This window comes from Chiloscyllium punctatum, chromosome 11 (genome assembly GCF_047496795.1).
Source record: "Chiloscyllium punctatum isolate Juve2018m chromosome 11, sChiPun1.3, whole genome shotgun sequence".
Classification (NCBI taxonomy): domain Eukaryota; kingdom Metazoa; phylum Chordata; class Chondrichthyes; order Orectolobiformes; family Hemiscylliidae; genus Chiloscyllium; species Chiloscyllium punctatum.
In genome coordinates, this window is record NC_092749.1 from 98,275,298 (window position 1) to 98,295,036 (window position 19,739).

Below are 19,739 nucleotides of genomic sequence, written 5' to 3' on the forward strand. Positions count from 1 at the left end.
ACTCATCCTACCCTTCACCACCTCCCTTCCTTATAACACTTCCAACCAGCCCTGACAGCTCTCTCTCCCCCACTGACCTCCCACTCCTCTCAAACCACTGCCTCCCTTGGAACAGGAGAGAGAGGGAGTGTGAGAGAGAGAGAGAATGAATGCGAGAGAGTGAGATGTGTGAGACAGAGAGAGAGAGAGAGAAAGAGTCAAAGAGGATGGTAGAGAAAAATAAGAGAGAGTCAGAGGGGAAAGGAGGATGGAGGAAGAGAATCAGAGAGAGGAGGAGATGAGCAGATAGCATAAGCCATATACCAAGAGGCGAAAAGTACCCAGGTCAGTGAGAAAGGGTGGGGAATATCTGCAGGAGGGACTGAGCTGGTGTCAGAATGAGAGGATCCTGAACCCACATTCTATTTCCCACACAGTGAGAAACAGTGCCATCTGGTGTACATCTGATGACAATGCCAGTGAATTAAAAAACGCAGCTCTCAGTGACTTTTGTACAAATCCTTGTTCCAGGTTCGATCCTACGTCTGTGTCAGTTTTGCTGCTCCCCGGTGCAGTGCTGTACGTGGTCACAGCAGCGAGAAGGCAGTGGGCAGATGACAGCAATGAGGGCAAGGCCTTCAGCTGTGATCTCACTCCTGATCGCTATGGGATTGGGGGGGACATGACCTCTATGGGAAAGGGAGGGGGAGGGGGAGAGGGAGAGGGAGAGGGAGAGGGAGAGGGAGGGGGAGAGGGAGAGGGAGAGGGAGGGGGAGGGGGAGGGGGAGGGGGAGGGGGAGGGGGAGGGGGAGGGGGAGGGGGAGGGGGAGGGGGAGGGGGGGGTGAAGGAGGACAGGATTGACACCAGAGGAGAAAGGATTTACAAAAAGATTAAGTTATGAAGAACGTTACCGTCCCGTGTTGGGTGGTTATGAGATACCCAAATGCAGTTCCTTCTGTGTTTCAGGTGAAGGACTTGAGGAAGCTCCATTTTACTTGGCATTGTCCCTGTCCCTTCAAACCACTAACATCAGTCTCTCTCCTCACTCACTTCCTGCAGTAATACGGACACAATGGAGTCAAATGGCTCCACAAAGAACAATGACAGAATAACGTGGCTCTCACCAGCAACGTCTTGTGATGGTCCTGCAGCGTGTCAGAGTCCAGATTGGAGTCAAGGGGGAGAATTTCATTCCTCCTTCTGTCTATGTTCTCCAGCCAGAGCAGTAGGCCATGGCTCATCTCATGGAAATCCTGCGGACATGGAACGGGGAAAGGCAACATCAGGTGGGCTCCAGCGGATCTGCCCATTCCAAACACCCACCACAGTGCCCGTCTCACCCGACTGGAGATACACTGGAGTCTGGGAGTCAAGCACAAGGTAACACTCTAATGAGGGGGTGCAGTACTGTCAGTGGGGCTGCCTTCTGGCGAGGTGTCAAACCGAAGGTCTACCACCGAAGGTGAATGTAAAAACTAACCCACTGTTTGAAGACAAACAGGAGCAGTCTGTCCCTGGCCAACACTCTGCCTGCAATCAAAGCCTCAGGTACTGATGATCAGCTCTTTAGTTCAAAAACCGAAAGAGCAAGGCCCCTGCAGCATTACTCACGTGGCACTGCATGAGGGCATCCTGAAGGGTGTGACGCCAAGCCTCCAGCATGCTGCCAACCTGGTCCCACCGTTTGTTCATCTGACTCAAGCGCTCACGGAGTTCCAGCACGTCACTCGTGTCTGACTGGGTGAACTCAGCGCTGCATAAGTTTATGGACAAGATGATGGCTTTGCGGTTGTCAACGGCCTTTTGTAACTCCTGAAACATACAGAAGGATAACATTCATCTCTAGCGCAGGAGGCTGAACAGTCACCTTCATCACACTACTGAACGAATGGGGATGCAAGCATCCCATGGTCCAATCTGGTTCCAATAGCCCAAGTTCCTCTCACGACTGACACAGAGTCATTGAATCACGCAGCACAAAACTGGAATAAAATATATATCCATCACGTCTTAAAAAATGCAACAACCACACATGAGTTGAACTGAAGGAAGGGTCTGTTTCCATGCTGTATGATTCTGTTTTCTCTTTCATCTTGCACCATTACTGAAGTAACTCCACAGAGGCTGGTATCTCACCCTTTATTTACATGTACATTGTACATTGACCCAGCGAGCTCAAAGCCAGCTCCTAGAGTGAACAGTACCCCTAACTCAACTGCTTCTGCTCCCTGATTGGACCAGGTTAATCAGAGAGCTCATATTCCATGAGATGCACCTTGCTGAACTCGCTCCAATCACTATAATTATAGCATGTCAACATTTATAGTAGAATACAATTATGAGAGCGTGGGTGTCCCTGGCTTAACCCACCAACACCCTGGAGTTGTTCAGGGAGATGTGGGCACCGCAGGGAGGAGAGTGTATTATTTCCCCCTCCAACTCTATTTTGATTTGATCCCTGCCCTCCCCCTCACTGTTTGATCATGCAGCATTGCCCTCTGAGAAGGGCAGTGCTTGTCACTGGCCACTTAGGTGTCTCCTTTCTTCCTGGTGGTAGAAATTGAATAAAGATTTGTGCACCTTGTGTCTCTCACTGTGTCTCACACCTGCACACACACACCATGGGTGCTGGGGGGAAAACTACTGTTGTTAGGCGGTAGTGTGGGGGAAATTTTTTTTAAAAAAGAGACAAAATATAACCAGGAGATTTAGAGTCTCCTCAGTTTAGGGCACTGACTCTAAAGAAAAGAGAAGGAAAAAATAGAATGCAATTATGTCACATTGTAGTTACATCCTCCCACCAGAGGTGGTGCTGGAATGTTTCAGATTTGTGATCTGCAGCTGCCAAGCCAAGCCCTCTGTCTCAATGTTTGGTCAACCCACCAGTAATTCTTTCCTTGGTTGAGCATCCGTTTTATCAATTATATCTTTTTGAAATACCCTGTGCCTAACTTTCATTGAAACTGCGATAATAAATCCAATTTACCACTGCTGAAAATGGAAATAACCATGTTCATGCATTACTTGGCCGTTTTATCTCCACCCACCTCCCCCCCACCCCCGTCAATGGAAAGGGAGGGATAAGCACCTTGGCTTTGCCTCTCCAAAACATCAACTCTTCCGACTGCTGTCCACTGAACTCCTCTGAAGTGAAATTGCTGACAAAAACCTTGCAATAAAATTAGCTGGAACACTTAATTACTGAATCCTGGCTGTATTTTGCAGTAATCAGGTGATGTGTCGTCTGTACTGTTGTGAAAATCTAGTTCATAATTTAAGTATTTTAGAGCAGAAGTTTGAAGTTCTAACTGAGGTAAGCGGAAGCACTTGAGAAACTGGGAGAAAGTGAGGACTGCAGATGCTGGAGATCAGAGTCGAAGAGTGTGGTGCTGGAAAAGCACAGTCGGTCAGGCAGCATCCGAGGAGCAGGAGAATCGATGTTTTGGGCATAAGCCCTTCATCACTCAACTCTGTTGTAAATGCAACTCACAAAAGCTGGGGTTAAAAGGCTTAATCAATAAACCTGACATTGACAGTAGGAACTCTGAATATCCCTTCAATTTCAATTCCTTATGCATATTAGTGATGAAATGCTTCATGATTCTGCTTGATATATTTCTAAATGCTCTGCTATTACGTTCTTTATAACAGACTCTAACATTTCCTGAATAATGGACATTTAACTGGCCTACAGTTACCTGTTCCGTGTCTCCCTCACTTCTTGAGATTACAACTGGCAGTTTTCCAATCCTCTGGGATCTTCCCAGAAGCCAAGACTTCTTGGAAGATTATGCCCTGTACATCCACTACCCCGGAACTATTTCTTGCCTTTAGCCCCATTAATTAGTAACTTTTCTGGAGCGATAGTTATTGTGTTTATTTCCTCCCCTCCTTTCGTCCCTCAATTACTCAGGCATTTTGAATGTTATTAATGTCGTCTCCCATGAAGACTAATGTAACATATTTATTCAACTCTTCAGTCGTTTGCTGGTCCCCATTGTTATTTCACCAGGCTTCTATCCACTATGGCCTCTTTCTTTGTCCATTTTTAAAGAAGCTCTTACTGTCCATTTTCATGTTACTATCTCGTTTGTCCTCACAGCTAATTTTCTGTGTTTTTAGCAAATCTTTTGTTGGCTTAAAGAACTTGTTTAATCCTCCAATTTATCATTAATCTTTGCCATGTTGTATGTTCTCTCTGTTAGGAACATTCCACCTCATATATCACTTCAAAATTAGAGTGAGCTATGGGCTGAGGAAGACAGGGTAAGTCTGAGACTTGCAGACTGTCTCAGCTCTTGAATACTTTAATGCAGATCCTCGAATACAGGTAAACCGGACAGTTTTCTGTTCAACAGAGGTGGTCTTTGGACTTACTTTGAGCTTTTTAATACGCAGCTCTATGGTCTGGATATCTGTGCTGATGTCCAATTTGCTGAGGTGCTCCAGCTCTTCCTCAGTCTCACTTAGCCACTGCCAGATGCTGTCCAGGTCAGAGTTGAACTGCTGCCACTGTTGAAGGTTCTGCTTCATTCTCAGCTCCTTGTTAAGAGCCTGGGCTTGGATTAACTCCCAGCGTTCAATCACACCTGCCCAGGGGAAACAAGACAGAACTGTAACAAGTGAGGTCAGAGCTACCAGCTCAGCGTTCTGATCTATCATCCGCAGGATTTGTGCAAGGCATACTAACACGCAATATCATCCTTACAGCTGTATGTTTAAGTAACCTCTGTGTAATGTAATAATATGACGTGATATAATCGGAAGTGTTCAGTCTCACAGAGCACCAATTTGGAGATGGGAGCAGGGTCCTACTGCTTTCATGATCATACACTGAGTTGAGATGAATACCAGGCTGCTTGCTGATTTGGCAGTGGTCAAGCATATGGTTATAGAGGTTTACAGCATGGAAACAGGCCCTTTGGCCCAACTTGTCAACGCCGCCTAGTTTTCACAACTAAACTGGCCCCATTTTGCCTGAAGCATATCCCTCCATGGAGACAGTGAGGTCTGCAGATGCCTGGTGCATATCCCTCCATACTGTACCTGTCCAAATATTCCTCAAATGAGGGAACTGCATTTACCTCCACCACTGGCAGCCCATTCCAGGCCCTCACCAGCCTCTGTGTGAAAAAAAAAATTGTCTTTCAGGACCCTTTTGTATCTCTCCCCTCTTAAATCTATTCCCTTCCTTATGCCTACCATAGGGGGAAAGCTGTTGGTTATCTAACTTATCACTGACTCTCATGATATTATAGAGCTCTGCATGGTCATCCCGCTGTCTCCTATGCTCCAGGGAAAAAAAAAAGTCCCAGCTGATCTGACCTCTCCTTTTAACTCAAACCTTCCAGTCCAGGTAACATCCTAGTAACTCTTTTCTGTCCTTCCAATAACTGTCACTGTCTAAACTTCTATTCTTTCATAGGGACCTGAGCATCACTGACTGTGTGTTACCTCTCCCTAGTAGACCTCAGGGTGCTGATAGCAAGGTGCTTTCTTGAATCACTGCAGCAGGGGTAGCCACAGTGCTGTTCAGAAAGGGGTTTTCACCCAGTGTATAAACAGTGAAGTAATTCCAGGTGGGGTACTGTGCAGCTTGGAGAGGAACCTAGAGATGGTGGTCTTCCAATGCATTTGCCCTTCTCAGTGGCAGGCATGATTTTGGAAGGTGCGGTCAAAAGGGACCTTCGGGGAGTTGCTCCTGTCCACCTTGTAGATGGTAGACAATGCTGCCAGCCTGCATCAGTGGTGGAGGTGGACAATAGATACAACAATGTGACCGGAATTATCAGTCAGAGGGGGCCATGGACTGGCGAGGACAGGGCAGTTGTGAAACTTACTGAGTGCCTCAGCCCCTGGTATTTTAGTGCGAGGACAGAGTCTACAGCCCACTCGTCAGTTCCCACATCAAACAGAACTGGAACAGCAAATGGAGACGGAGCTCAAGGGAACACTGAGCCAGGCACCTGGTCAAGCCCAGTTGTACTCTGATGAGTTGACAATAATGCAAAACATGCATATGGCAAAACACCCTTAAAGACCACATCCCTGTCCCATCCCTTTCGAATATACATTCCCTCAGTCAAATTCTGGCCATGTTGAAGGCCCACCCTCTCCAGCAGCTATGTGACCGTTGCAGTTCTCACTCCCTCATTCCTGCCACGATCACACAGGGAATTCTCAAAGGACCCGAGAGCTGAAAATAGCCTCTTTTCGGAAGCCAGCCTGAAACTTCCTGTTGACATCTGCGGAGTGTTCCGGTCATATTGCCTGATTGCTTCATCTCGGCAGTTTACATTCAGTATCCCCCACCCCATTCTTTAAACAGGGAAATACTATTGCCCAAGTAATGCTGCTGTACAAACACGCTGAGGACAGACATTCAGCCCATCGACTCAGCCCCATCACCTCTTTGTTTGAGGCCACTTTCAGGTAATCGAACAATTCGGGAACGCCAGCTTTGGTATCAACAATATTCAAACAGAACCAGTAAGTGGTTCAGTTCCAAGAGACTGCTGACAGGTCACGGTGAAGCAGAGTAATGGAGGGTCCAGTGTAGCATTAATGCTGTCAGAGACTGGGTGGGCCTAATGACCTGTTGGTGTGCTGTGGGCTCTATATATTGTTACACCTCATAGTTGATTAAAGAAGAGACTAGACAGGAATGTAATGTGTCTTGATTTTGCAAAGCTCACTAACTACCCGGTTGTAAATCAGAAATGTTCTGAACTTTTCTTTAAGGTCTGTCACATTGATCCTCCAGCAAGCATCCTAGTATTCATGTGAGACACTGATAGCACTGTATTGTTTTGCCCGAAACATTGATTTTCCTGCTCCTCGGATGCTGCCTGACCTGCTGTACTTTTCCAGCACCACTCTAATCTTGACTCTGATCTCTAGCATCTGCAGTACTCAGTTTCGCCTAATCTCAGTAATCACGCTTCATTGGTTCATTTACGACGGACCCAGAGAGGAAACCCTTTTGTAGTGGAAACCTTTGGGCCTGGAACCAGAACTCAAAAAAGTTTCTCCTCAGCACCAAACATTTACCCCGCTTTATCTGGAGAGATCGGAGGAGTCGCTGCTCAAATGGCGTCTCCAGCCTGCTCTGCCATTTTATTCAATCATTGCCAACCTCCTGCCTCATCCTCAACCACTCATCACCCTCTCCCCATCTCCCTCGATTCCCTGAGAGACTCGAATCCTGTGCATCCTAACCCTAAATGTCTTCAGTCATGGAGCATCCACAAGTCTCTGAAGCAGAGAATTGCAACAAATCATAATCCCTTGACTGAAGTCATTTCTCCCACCTCCAATGTAAATGACCAGCCTCAAATCCAGACAATGTGCCACCCCCTCCCCCCACCCCCACCCCCAGCCCCATATTTTAGATTCCAGCGAAAACAGAATCTCAGTATCCATTCTGCCCAGCCCCTTCAGAACCATGCACGCTTCAATCCAATTGCCTCTTATCCTTCCAAACTCCACAGTGTCGGCCCAATGCGCACAATCACCCGTCAATGGGTAGCCCCCTTCATTCCATGATTTACCAGGACGTTTCAGAAATTCAAAATTATTCTCCACAACACTGTCACCATGGAGAAAAATCCAGAGTGATGTTAAAATAAATCTAGATTTTGTTTTGTGATTCTCTTTGACATAAAAATAGTGAAATTGGGGGAAATGAAAGACTGTTTGATGGATAGTCAAACATCATGGGTATTCCTGTCCTCCAGCTGGTGTAGGAAGGCAGCACGTTATAAGAATGGCCATGTTGGCCAACTATTGGCTGCAACATGGGGGCAAGTCATGTGATAAAGACTCCAGGAATGGATTTAACAACAGCTTTACTCAGGGACCAATCGAACGAATCTTGGCCGAACTGTCTCCAAATCAAGTATATATTCATCGTTACAATTTGCACACTGTATTTCAGGTATTGTCTCAACAAAGGGTGGCAGGGTGGCTCAGTGGTTAGCACTGCTGACTCACAGCATCAGGGTCCCAGGCTCGATTCCAGCCCCGGGCGACTGTCTGTGGGGAGTTTACACATTCTCCCCGTGTCTGTGCGGATTTTCTCCGGGTGCTCCGGTTTCCTCCCGCAGTCCAAAGACGTGCAGGTCAGGTGAATTGGCCACGCTAAATTGCCCGTAGTGTTAGGTGCATTAGTCAGAGGGGAAATAGGCCTGGGTGGGTTACGCTTCGGAGGGTCGGTGTGGACTGGTTGGGCCGAAGGGCCTGTTTCCACACTGTAGGGAATCTAATCTAGAATTGCAGCAAGGTGTTGTTTCTGCATTGACTCTGAAATCAGAGATATACTGTAATGTTGGACAGACATCACAGGAACGTAGAAAATTGAAGCAGGGGTAGACCATTTGGCCCTTTGAGCTTGCTCTGCCATTCAATATGGTCATGGCTGATCATCCAACTCAGTCCCCTCTTCCTTCTTTCTCCCCCCGTACACTTTGATCCCTTCAGCCCTAAGAACCATATCTACCTCCTTCTCAAAAATATTGAATGTTTCGGCCTCAAATGCCTTGCACGACAGAGAATTCCACAGGCTCGCCACTCTCTGGGTGAAGAAATTTCTCCTCAATATAGTCACACACGACGCAGACCCTCTCCTTAGACCGTGACCCATGTTTCTGGGCTCCTCAGTTCATCAGGAACATCCTTCCTGCATCTACCCTTTTAGAACTGTACAGGTTTCCCTCTGCACCCCCCTTATCCTTCTAAACTCCAGTGAATGTAGTCCTAAACAATTTAATCCATTTTAATTTATCAGATTAGCATTCACTCACCTGAAGTCTGTGACTCTGTGCTCGTCAGGTTAATTAAGCCGGAGAGCTTGTCTTCCTCCTCTTTGAGTTTATGCCCCACCCTTTTCACAGTTTCAATGCTACCACGGCATTCCGACAGCAGCTTCATCTGAGGAACAGAACAGTGGGATGGGGGGGGGGTTGAGAAGGTGCAGGACTTGGGGGCAGGAGCATAGACACCGCACCTCCTGCTGGTGGAGGTGATGGCCAACCAATTAATTTGCGCAGAGAACAAACCGATGCCAACAGAACCAGAGCATGTGGACTGGACCCAGTTTAGCACCTGGTTACCCAGTGAAACCATCGTTTTGGAAAGAACATGTTGCAGATTTCCGATATTCCCCCCTCCTTCCACTTTGCATAATGGGGCAGGGGGACAGGAGGAGACCAGTCAGTCCTTCAAACCTGTTGTTTATACCCACATCCACAACTACCAGAATGGAACAGAAATGAGCAAAATGAGCTCCTTTCGAATTTTAGAGAATCGAAGGGAATTACTCAAAACCCACAAATTCATGGAATCAAAAGGTAATTCAAAGTTTTTGTTCTGAAAATGCCAATATCATTAAAAATGACCACCATGTTGGCTGCCATTAAAAACTGAAATGATTCACTCATGTCTTTCAGGGAACAGAACGCACCATCTTTACTCAGTTCAATGGGACTCCATTGGAGACTCCCAGCCTTATTCCTGATGAAGGGCTTTTGCCTGAAACGTTGATTCTTTGCTCCGAGGATGCTGCCTGACCTACTGTGCTTTTCCAGTACCACTCTAATCTAGACTCAATGTGACTCCAGTTCTCTTAATGAGAGTTTGGCTCTAAAGAGGTTGGAGGAAGAGCATCTCATCTTCCGCCCAGGAACCCTCCAACCACAAGGGATGAACTCAGATTTCTCCAGTTTCCTCATTTCCCCACCTTGTCTCAGTCCCAACCCTCAAACTCAACACCACCTTCCTAACCTGCAATCTTCTTCCTGACCTCTCCGCCCCCACCCCCACTCCGACCTATCACCCTCACCTTAATCTCCTTCCACCTATCGCATTTCCAACGCTCCTCCCCCAAGACCCTCCTCCCTACCTTTTATCTTAGCCTGCTTGGCACACTTTCCTCATTCCTGAAGAAGGGCTCATGCCCGAAACATCGATTCTCCTGCTCCTTGGATGCTGCCTGACCTGCTGCGCTTTTCCAGCAACACATTTTCAGCTCTGATCTCCAGCATCTGCAGTCCTCACTTTCTCCTCTAAAGAGGGTCAACTAAACCAATCCGTTACCCCAAACTAGCCATCGGCAGCTCAACATGGTGACCGCGTCCGACCCTCTCAGGGGAACTGGAGTTGAGCAATGAATGCCCACTTGTGGCCACGTCACCTGAATGAAGTAAAAGTGCGGGATCAGTTACCAAGGTGGGATCGCAATTGATGGGATCCTCAGACAGTGACGCCAGAAGGGAACTATGGAGGCTGATCAAACCCCGAAGGTCTGGAGTGTCCATATCACCCCTGGGTGTTCACTAGCTGAGGACAGCCTGGTCACTTCCCAGTTAGCCCCCTCACTACAGTAAAGAACCATGGCTGGAGGGTTTTGTCTCACTGGGGCCTTAACACGCACCCCAACCAGTCACACTCCTCTTTATACTAAAGGTGGGATATGGGCCGGGGTATGCTTTTGTCTAATGGCACTGCTCCTGGGGTCATCTTAAGGCCAGGCTGAGATCTTGTCTCTATTCCCAATTAGTCAGATAGCAGGATGTTCTTGAATGCTACAAGCAAGAATATCATTCATTTTGTTTTCTTTTGAAAAGTGCCGCATTCTTTTCCTGAGAACCACAACATCAGGAGGCATGTAATGTTCTTGGAGGGAGTGCAGTACAGATTCAGCAGATATTTCCGGATTAAAAGGGTTAAGAAAATTTGTGCGAGGTCAGCTTCTATTCCCTTGAATGTAAAAGATCGAGGGGTGACTTAATCGATGACTTAAGATGAAGCAGAAATGAGAGTTGTTATTGATCCTGGTGAGAGAGCCTAGAACAAGGGGTGGTGAACCTTAAAAATAGAGCTGGGCTATTGTGGGAGATGTTAGAAAGCACAGCAGTGAAAAGCTTAAAGACACAATCACACAGCAGTGAAAGTCTCAAGCTCTCAACTAAAAAAGGCGACAGGACGAGTGAAAATTGCAAAATGACACTGATGGATATTTGACTGACAAGAATATTAAGGCCTACAGAATCATGGTGACTAAGTAGAGTCAATACCCATCAAACATGACCAAACTGAATGGTGAACTAGCCCTGAGGGACTGAATGGCCTCCTCCTGTGCCTATGATGGGGAGCGCCAGGATCCTTTCCAGACATTTACAGCAGTTTCAAATCCTTCACTGAATCACTTGGGCATGATTAATAAACAGCTCGACGTTCATTAGGGATATTATTTTGCCGGTCCACAATGCCTGTGTTTATGACCAAGTGACCCTTTGAAATCCAAGGTCCCAGTAAACAAGAATCCAGATGTCGGGATATTGAATCGTCAACTCCGCACGGATGCTGCTGAGTTTCTCCAGCAATTTCTGCTTCTGTTTCAGATTTCCAGCACTTTGCCTTGACCCACCACCCACCAACTCCCCCCCTCCCCACCCTCCGCCCGCCTCACCCAACAGTTACCCCAACAGGCTGAGTACTCACATAGCCCCAGTAGCTGGAGTCCAACTCAGGGCCTGTGGGCGTCTTGCTGCGGATGGCGTTTTCGGTCTGCTGCAGGTGGTAGCGGCTGCTGTCCAGCGCTTTGTCCAGCTGGCGGATTTGCTTCTCCAAGTGGCCGGGCTCTCCTGTTGGAGACAGAAGATGGTGGGAGTCAACGGAGAGAGAGAGAAAGAGAAAGAGACATTGGGCCTCCATGGACCGGCTGCTGCTAACTAACCACAATCACGTGCAAATCCAGCCGAGGGAATCGAGACCCCGGGGGCTCGGTGGAGCAAAGGGTGGGCCCGGTGGTTACGGCACTGCACGACGAGATGGTGAGTGAGGTAACATGCACACTAGCTAACCCGATACCCACCTGGAGGGGGAGGTCAAAGTGGGTGAGCATGCACTGACCATTAAATGGGTTCAACAATGTTAGCAAGAGGTTAATCAGTTCAGGTTGGATTTGCATTTCACAATGAAACCGTCGTTCGGGAATGAGGTCAGAGTTAAGGTAGATGACCGAGGGGGTGGGTTTGACATTGGGAGCCACAACATGCTCAGCTCATTGTATGCCTACCAGTGGATCTCAAAGCACTTTCTGTCAGTTTTAGATAGGCCTCGGGGCTTTCGGGGATGACTACATCTGCAAAAATAAGAGGACAATTTCAACAGCTACACCAATCTGTACAGGGCGGATGGCCCTTCGCACTGACCCCATCCTCACCCACTTCCCCATTCTCTTCGTGGCGTCATTGGGTTAAACACAGACATTAGGAGCAGGGGGTAGGCCATTCCAGCCTGCTCCGCCATTAGTTCGGATCATGGATGATCATCCAACTCAGTCCCCCGTTCCTGCTTTCTCCTCTGATCCCTTCAGCCCTAAGAACTATGTCTAATTCCTTCTTAAAAACATTCAATGTCTTGGCCCCAACTGTTTTCTGTAACAGAGAATTCCACAGGGTCTCTGGGTAAAGACATTTCTCAGTCTTAGATGACCTACCCAGTATCCCTTAGATTCTGACCCCTGGTTCATCAATCCTGATATCTCAAGCCCTTGTTTACAAATCTGACCGTGATGATTGTTCCAAGTGAACCACTAAGCTCAGCATGCAGACCAGCTCTGCTGTTTGAGAACAAATACAGTGATATGATAACCAAAAAGCCTGTTCATTGGGATTTCTCTGAGCCTACCATCTGCAAGCATGGGGTATATAACCTCCCCTGATGCTCTGTGCTCAGAATCATAGTGATAGGAGCACTGCAACAAGTGCCTGAAGTCAAACCTCAAACCCTTGCCTGTTTCCCTGGAGAAAAATCACTGTGAATTTTGCTTTCATTTCTCAGTTATGTTAATGACTATAGGCGGTGGGGAGGCAGTGTTGTTTGACGGAACGTTCCCCATAGACAGGAATCATCCAATTGGATAAACAAACAGTTTGTGGGCTATGAGCGCGTACCGCTGATGGCAGCAAGGTGCAGAGAAGAGGTCATGCATGGAACCTTCTGGAACCGAAATATGGAGTTGGTCACTCATGCGCACTCACTCCACTTTTGGAAAAAGCCTCTCTCCTGGTGTGCTGAGGTTTGTCCCCCTTTGGCCATTCGTTCTCACTGCTGCCATGACACTTTTTTTTTAAACAATGAGCAGACCAAGGTCTCTCTCACACCAGCTCAGCTGCCATGCTGGGGCAGCAGAATCAGCAAGCCATCATCCTTGCCCTTTGACCTGCCTTCCTCTCTCTTCACCTCAGGGTTCTCCATCACCACTCTGTCCGGGATCTAAGGAGCTTGTTTCAATTTTAAGATAATACTTACCCTTCCCATATTCCAGATTTCCCCTGAGAGAGCAAATTGCTTCTCTCCACCATAGGGGGAAACTGATGGCCGAGTGGTATCATTGCTGGACGGTTAATCCAGAGATACAGGTATGGTCCCGGCGACCTGGATTCGAATCCCATGGCACATGGTGGAATTTGAATTTAATGAAAATCTGGAATTAAGAGATGAACGATGACCACTGCTGATTGTTGGGAAAAACCCATCTGGTTCACTAATGTCCTTCAGGGAAGGTAATCTGTCCTCCTTATCTGGTCTGGCCTACATGTGACTCCAGACCACGGCAATGTGGTTGACTCTTTACTGCCCTCTGGACAATAGGGACAGACAATAAATGCTGGCTGAGCCAGAGATGCCCAAATTCCATTAGTAAAGTTTTGATTTCTTCCATCACCTTAAATACCTCAATCTCCATATTCAAGGATACAGCAGCTTAGTCTCCTTCTGGTAAACTCATGACGTACTCCTGCCTTTCGATAGGAGGCTATGCTCTCCAAGATACATGGCCCAGAATTGAACACAACGCTTGTAAAGCTGTTTGACCAGAGTTTTATGCAAATGCAACATACCCTCCAGTCCTTTCATTTCTCATTTCCTCCAGGTAACAGTTACTATTCTACCAGCCTCTTACATTATTCCTCTTACTTTTCCAATCACTCCAAGAGAACATGTCACTTGCATCGGCTCCCTGCCCCAGGAATGCTGGGATTCCATAGAAACGCCTCAGACACTTACCTCCCCCTGCACTTTGTGAACAGTGTGATTGATTCGGAAAAAGAAAACTAGGTGACCTCCTTTGCAAAAGGTCACAGTGCCATCATCCATTCACTGGGGATTGCACTTAACCCCACTGGATCAGCCTTCTTCAGGTTTTAGCTGAGCCATCTTCTCTGCATTACAATAACGCTGGGTATCAGATTGTTGAACCGACCCCACTGAGCCACCAAAGCCCTTCAGGCAGGGAGAGCAGCTTTCCCTGGTCTGTTCCGGCACAGGGCTTCAGCTGCACAGTCACAGCAAGGAGACTGACTCCTCGTTCTCCTTCGTGGCCAGGGAGGTTTGGGATGGGGGCATGATATAAAGTTTTAATGAATTGCTAAGAAGCCATTAACAAAGACTTGATAAACGGTGTAAAATCACAGAGAACAGTCCTTTTGGCGATGAAGAGCAAAACACCATTGAGCAGATGTGAAAGGCTCACCATCAGACAAACACAACTACGGAGGCACAATGAGCATCCGAGGGGCTCGTGACCTTTATAATCACAATTAAACCAATTGGGCCAGCATCTCTCACTGTCAGGCAAAGAGTTACTGGAGTAATTCAGCACAGGAAGTCAGCTTAAAGTTAACATCTTAAATTTAGTGCCAATATTTCAATGGAATTCCTTGATTTAGGAATTCTGCCACTGGACTCCCCCATTTCACCATTACACCACCAGCCACTCTCAAACTCTTCAGCTCCGTCATTCACTCTTGCCACATCTCCCAGGTACCCTCACTCTCTGGCTCTCTCATGTGAGCACACTCACCCATGCACACAGATATACATATACAGACAGATAGACTCACACACAGGCATGCATACATACATACACACGCACACACAGACAGACTCACACACACAGACAGACACAGGCACACACACAGACAGACAGGCACACACCTACACATAGACAGACAGACAGACATGCATGGGCTCACACGCACACACTAGCACAGACACACAGGCACAGACTTACATAGATAGACTCACGCATACACTCATAGATAGCCAGGCACACACCCACACATACATAGACAGACAGACACGTGTGGGCACATGCGCGTACACACACACACACACGCGAAGATTTACATAGATAGACTCACGCGCACACACACACAGACAGACACAGGCACACATATCGATAAACAGGCACACACCCACACAGACAGACTAGCATGTGTGCAAGCGCGCGCGCGCACATACACACACACAGAAACTCTCCACACTGACCCACCTGTGATTTCAGCCGCTCCTTTGAGGTAGAAATCGCTGTCTTCATCCCCAGTGCCATCCTCAGCACCCTCCAGCGCACGAGACACTGCGCTCTCCAAGTTTCGACTCAAGTCGTAATCGTGGTCCCACTCCAGGGGGATGGAGTCAACGCTGGCCGGGGTATCACGCCCTGACCGAGTGTCCTTGGGCTGTGGGAGACCAGTGCCCCGGCTCAGGGACAGCGGAGGGGTCCCCACATTGTCTGCAGCTCTGTCCAGCCACTGCATGCTGGAGAATTCACTGTTCTCATCTATTTCTGCTTCCCGGTCAGACACCTCATGTTCATCATCGGTCAGCTAAAGGGAGAGGATGATAGAGGAAATTGTTACCATCTCTGCAGCTCAAATAACCCAGGCCAAACAAAACTCAAGCAGCACCCCACACCAGACTGTGATGAGATACGCCCTTCACACAATGTCGAAGTTTCCAGGACAAAATTGGGCCTCTCAACCCACCTGGCTCCTAACCTAAACAAGCCCCCTCCATTGCTTGCTTCATTTCTTTCTCCCTCATGGACTGTCTAGCTTCTTCATGACTATATCTGTGCTTTGTAAATGAACTGTAGATCATATCCCTGCTGAATTTGAGCAAAAGTAGCCATGCCACATGCAGCTACAGCCTGGGTCTGTAAAGTTCCAGATAAGATGTTCTGTCTTACCATCCTTTGTATAAAGGGGCGGCACCATGGTTCACTGGTTAGCACTGCTGCCCCACAGCGCCAGGGACCCATGTTCGATTCCAGCCTTGGGCAACTGTCTGTGTAGCGGTTGCACATTCTCCCCGCGTCTGCGTGGGTTTCCTCCCACAATCCAAAGATGTGTAGGTTAGGTGAATTGGCCATGCTAAATCGCCCACGGTGTTAAGTGTATTAGTCAGGGGTAAACGTAGGGTAGGGTAGGGGAATGGGTCTGGGTGGGTTGCTGTTACAGACGGTCTGTGTGTGGACTTGTTGGGCCAAAGAGCCTGTTTCCACACTGTAGGGAATCTAACCTAAAGTGGTGTTCAATGAAGTTTGTTGCGGCTCACTCACAGGAGATGTAGATCTCACATTACTACATGGTGGCATTGCTGTTAGACCCACCTTATCAGAGGCAAGTGCTTGGAGGAGCCAAAGTGAAGTTTAGCCACAGCACAGTTTTGGCCTTGGTCCCAGAAGTGGAGGAAACACCTGTGAGGTTTGGTGGTAGTAGGGGTGTGTCATTTTATATCGAACTGTCGAAAGGTAAGGCCTAAGCAAAGGCTGAAAGAACGCAGAAGGCCTACAACAGAGAATGCTGTGGGCACAAGTAGTGGGAAACAAGAAAATGAACTGGTCACGACAACCTTACAGAAAACCAAAGGTACTTACAAGGATGGGGAAGGAACGAGCACTCAGACTGTTAAACAAGAAGGTGGGTGTGGGACCCACCACCCAGAACCTGATCCAGCTAGTTACTACAGGTCACAAGTGCATGGAGTGACACGACCACAGCAGCAAAGAGAATTCAACACAGACCACAACGGTCTGTGCCCAGGCGTACTGTACAAAACACAGAGGGGCTGCATGAACTCTTCCTGGGGGAGAGAGGCGGCCCACTTCAAATGTCAACTCCCGAGGGCAAAAGCCAAGGTTTCCAGTGAGAAATCGAATTTTAAAGTCAATACAGAGGCAGGTGTTTTGGCAAGCTTGCCTTCATTGCTCAGTCCTTTGAACGCAGAAGTTAGGAAGTCACGTTGGAATTGTACAGGACATCGATAAGACCTCTTCTGGAGCACTGTGTCCAGTTCTGGTCGCACTGTCATAGGAAGGACATTATTAAACCGGAGAGGGTTCAGATGAGATTTACCAGGATGTTGTCAGGTATGGAAGGTTTGAGTTATAAAGAAAGGCTGGAGAGACTGGGATTCCTTTTCACTGGAGTGTAGGAGGCTGAGGGGTGACTTTGTACAGGTCTATAAAATCATGAGGGGTGTAGACAGGGTAAACGGTAAACGGTAGGTATCTTTTCCCTAGGATGGGGGATTTCAAGACTATTTTTAAGGTGAGAGGAGAGAGATTTTAAACAGACATGGGGGGCAACTGTTCTTACACAGAGGACCGTTCATGTGTAGAATGGATTTCCTGAGGAAGTTGAGGATGCAGGTACAGTTACAACATTTAAAAGACACTTAGATGAGTACGTGAGTAAGAAAGGTTGAGAGGGATGTGGGCCAGGAGCAAGCAGGTGGGCCTAGTTTAGTTTGGGACTATGTTCAGCATGGACTGGTTGTGCCAAAGGATCTGTTTCTGTGCTCTATGACTTGATGACTATGAGGAGTCTCTATTCTTTCAGCAGCACGCCATGGTTCAGAAGTTTTCAGATCACCTTCAATTCAGTGCTGAGGGACATTGGGCAGAGGGTGAAGATATTGAAGAGCCCTGGTAAACTTTCCACTATCACAGATCGTTCGTCTCCCTCAAAACACAGCCTGCAGGTGGCATTAAAAATAGCAGCCAAAGTGGAAAGCGATCAGCCTCGAGAGGGCATTCCAGGCGTGAGTTTGTGCCACCAATGTGTTCACCTTCCAGGGAGAGGATAAGAGATCACACACCTGCTACCCGTCCTCCTAGAGAGCTGAGGACGCTGTTAGAGATTAGTCCCTCGAGCAATGGATTTTTGGAGCTGGGGACCAAGTGGATTAAAACAACAACAGCAAAGTTGCTGGAAAAGCTCAGCAGATCTGGCAGCATCTGTGAAGAGAAACCAGAGTTAATGTTTTGGGTCCAAAACGTTAACTCTGATTTCTCGTCACAGATATTGCTCGACCCGCTGAGCTTTTCCAGCAATTTCTATGTTTTGTTTCTGATTTACAGCATCCACAGTTCTTTTGGTTTTTATAGGGATTAAAGTAAGTTGTATTCATAGTTAAATGTTAATGGTAAAACAGGTGAGGTTAAGGAATTTGGTGAGAGTTGTAGATTAAAGGGGATTGATTCGCTTTACGGTGTGTTAGCTTTTATTGGTAGACGGATCGAGTTTCGGAACCACGAGGTCATGCTGCAGCTGTACAAAACACTGATGTGGCCCCATTTGGGAGTATTGCGTGCAGTTCTGGTCACCGCATTATAGGAAGGATGTGGAAGCTTTGGAAAAGGTTCAGAAGAGATTTACTAGGATGTTGCCTGGTATGGAAGGAAGTTTGAGGGACTTGAGGCTGTTTTCATGAGAGAGAAGAAAGTTGAGAGGTGACTTGAGACATATAAGATAATCAGAGGATTAGATAGGGTGGACAGTGAGGGGCTTTTTCCTCAGATGGTGATGGCTAGTACAAGGGAGCATAGCTTCAAATTGAGGAGTGATAGATAAAGGACAGATGTCAGAGGTGGTTTCTTTACTCAGAGAATAGTAGGGGTGTGGAACGCACTGCATGCAACAACAGTAGCCTCACCAACTTTATGGACATTATTGGATAGGTGTATGGACAATAATGGAATAGTGTAGGTTGGATGGGCTTCAGATTAGTTTCACAGGTCGGTGCAACATCAGGGGCTTGTACTGCGCTGTAATGTTCTATGTTCTATGATCTCTAAGGATAGCTAGTGAGCACGTGCAGAAGGAGTTGTCATAGTGATCCATGGAGCTGGAGTCTGGGCCTGTTGGTTTTCAGAGAAGATGTCCTGTCTTTATTGAATATTGTTATATTCAGTACAGCCTGTTCCTGTTCACTCACAGGAATGCAGACAGAAAATCATGTCAGTCGTGGATCGAGTTTTCAAAGGGACCTAAGGGGCAACCTTTTCCACACAGAGGGTGGCTTGTGTACGGAGTGAGCTGCCAGAGGAAGTGGCAGAGGCTGGAACAAGTACAGCATTTAAAAGGCATCTGGGTGGGTAAATTAATAGGAAGGGTTTAGAGGGATATGGGCCAAATGCTGGCAAATGGGACCAGATTACTTTAGGATATCTGGGTCGGCATGGACGAGTTGGACCAAAGGGTCTGTTTCTGTGCTGTACGTCTCTAAGACTCAGAAGCAAACGGTACAGATGCATCATGGGTAAGTTAGACAAGCATGTGAGGGAGATGAACTGTAGTGACAGACTGAGGCGAGAAAGAGATGGGAAGAGTGAGACACAAAGACCGACACAGACTAGTTGGTCTGAATGGCATGTATAAAGTGGACAGCTCTCTTCATCAATTTTGCTGGACCTGCTGGATAATTTCACCACTGCAATCCTTTCGAATGAATGTGTACTGCTCTAGGTGAACGGAAGGGAGCTCTTTCTGTGTTCATTCCATTTGTGTGCCGTACTCAGGAGATAAGCATTTGTTTGCAATAGGGACTACAATAAAAAGTAATCAAGAAGAAAGACTGGTACAGGCAGGGAAACAGTAAGATTTTGTTTATTTCTTTTTGCTTCTGGGAC

The 19,739-nt window shown here is 47.4% G+C and overlaps 1 protein-coding gene across 20 annotated transcripts in view; it reads right to left on the bottom strand.

The window, feature by feature from the left end:
- The window catches only part of LOC140483251 (nesprin-1-like), a 585,321-nt gene that overhangs the window by 20,101 nt on the left and 545,481 nt on the right, over nucleotides 1-19,739 (bottom strand). For 17 of the 20 annotated variants that reach the window (XM_072581374.1, XM_072581388.1, XM_072581375.1 and 14 more), the window contains 7 exons: nucleotides 15,318-15,651; nucleotides 12,057-12,122; nucleotides 11,480-11,622; nucleotides 8,782-8,908; nucleotides 4,358-4,569; nucleotides 1,592-1,792; nucleotides 1,105-1,233 (listed from right to left, as the gene is read on the bottom strand). In XM_072581374.1, the coding sequence (XP_072437475.1) occupies nucleotides 1,105-1,233; nucleotides 1,592-1,792; nucleotides 4,358-4,569; nucleotides 8,782-8,908; nucleotides 11,480-11,622; nucleotides 12,057-12,122; nucleotides 15,318-15,651 (1,212 nt within the window). The remainder of the gene's footprint in view (nucleotides 1-1,104; nucleotides 1,234-1,591; nucleotides 1,793-4,357; nucleotides 4,570-8,781; nucleotides 8,909-11,479; nucleotides 11,623-12,056; nucleotides 12,123-15,317; nucleotides 15,652-19,739) is intronic. The other 3 variants (XM_072581386.1, XM_072581377.1, XM_072581376.1) reach the window with 1 other exon arrangement.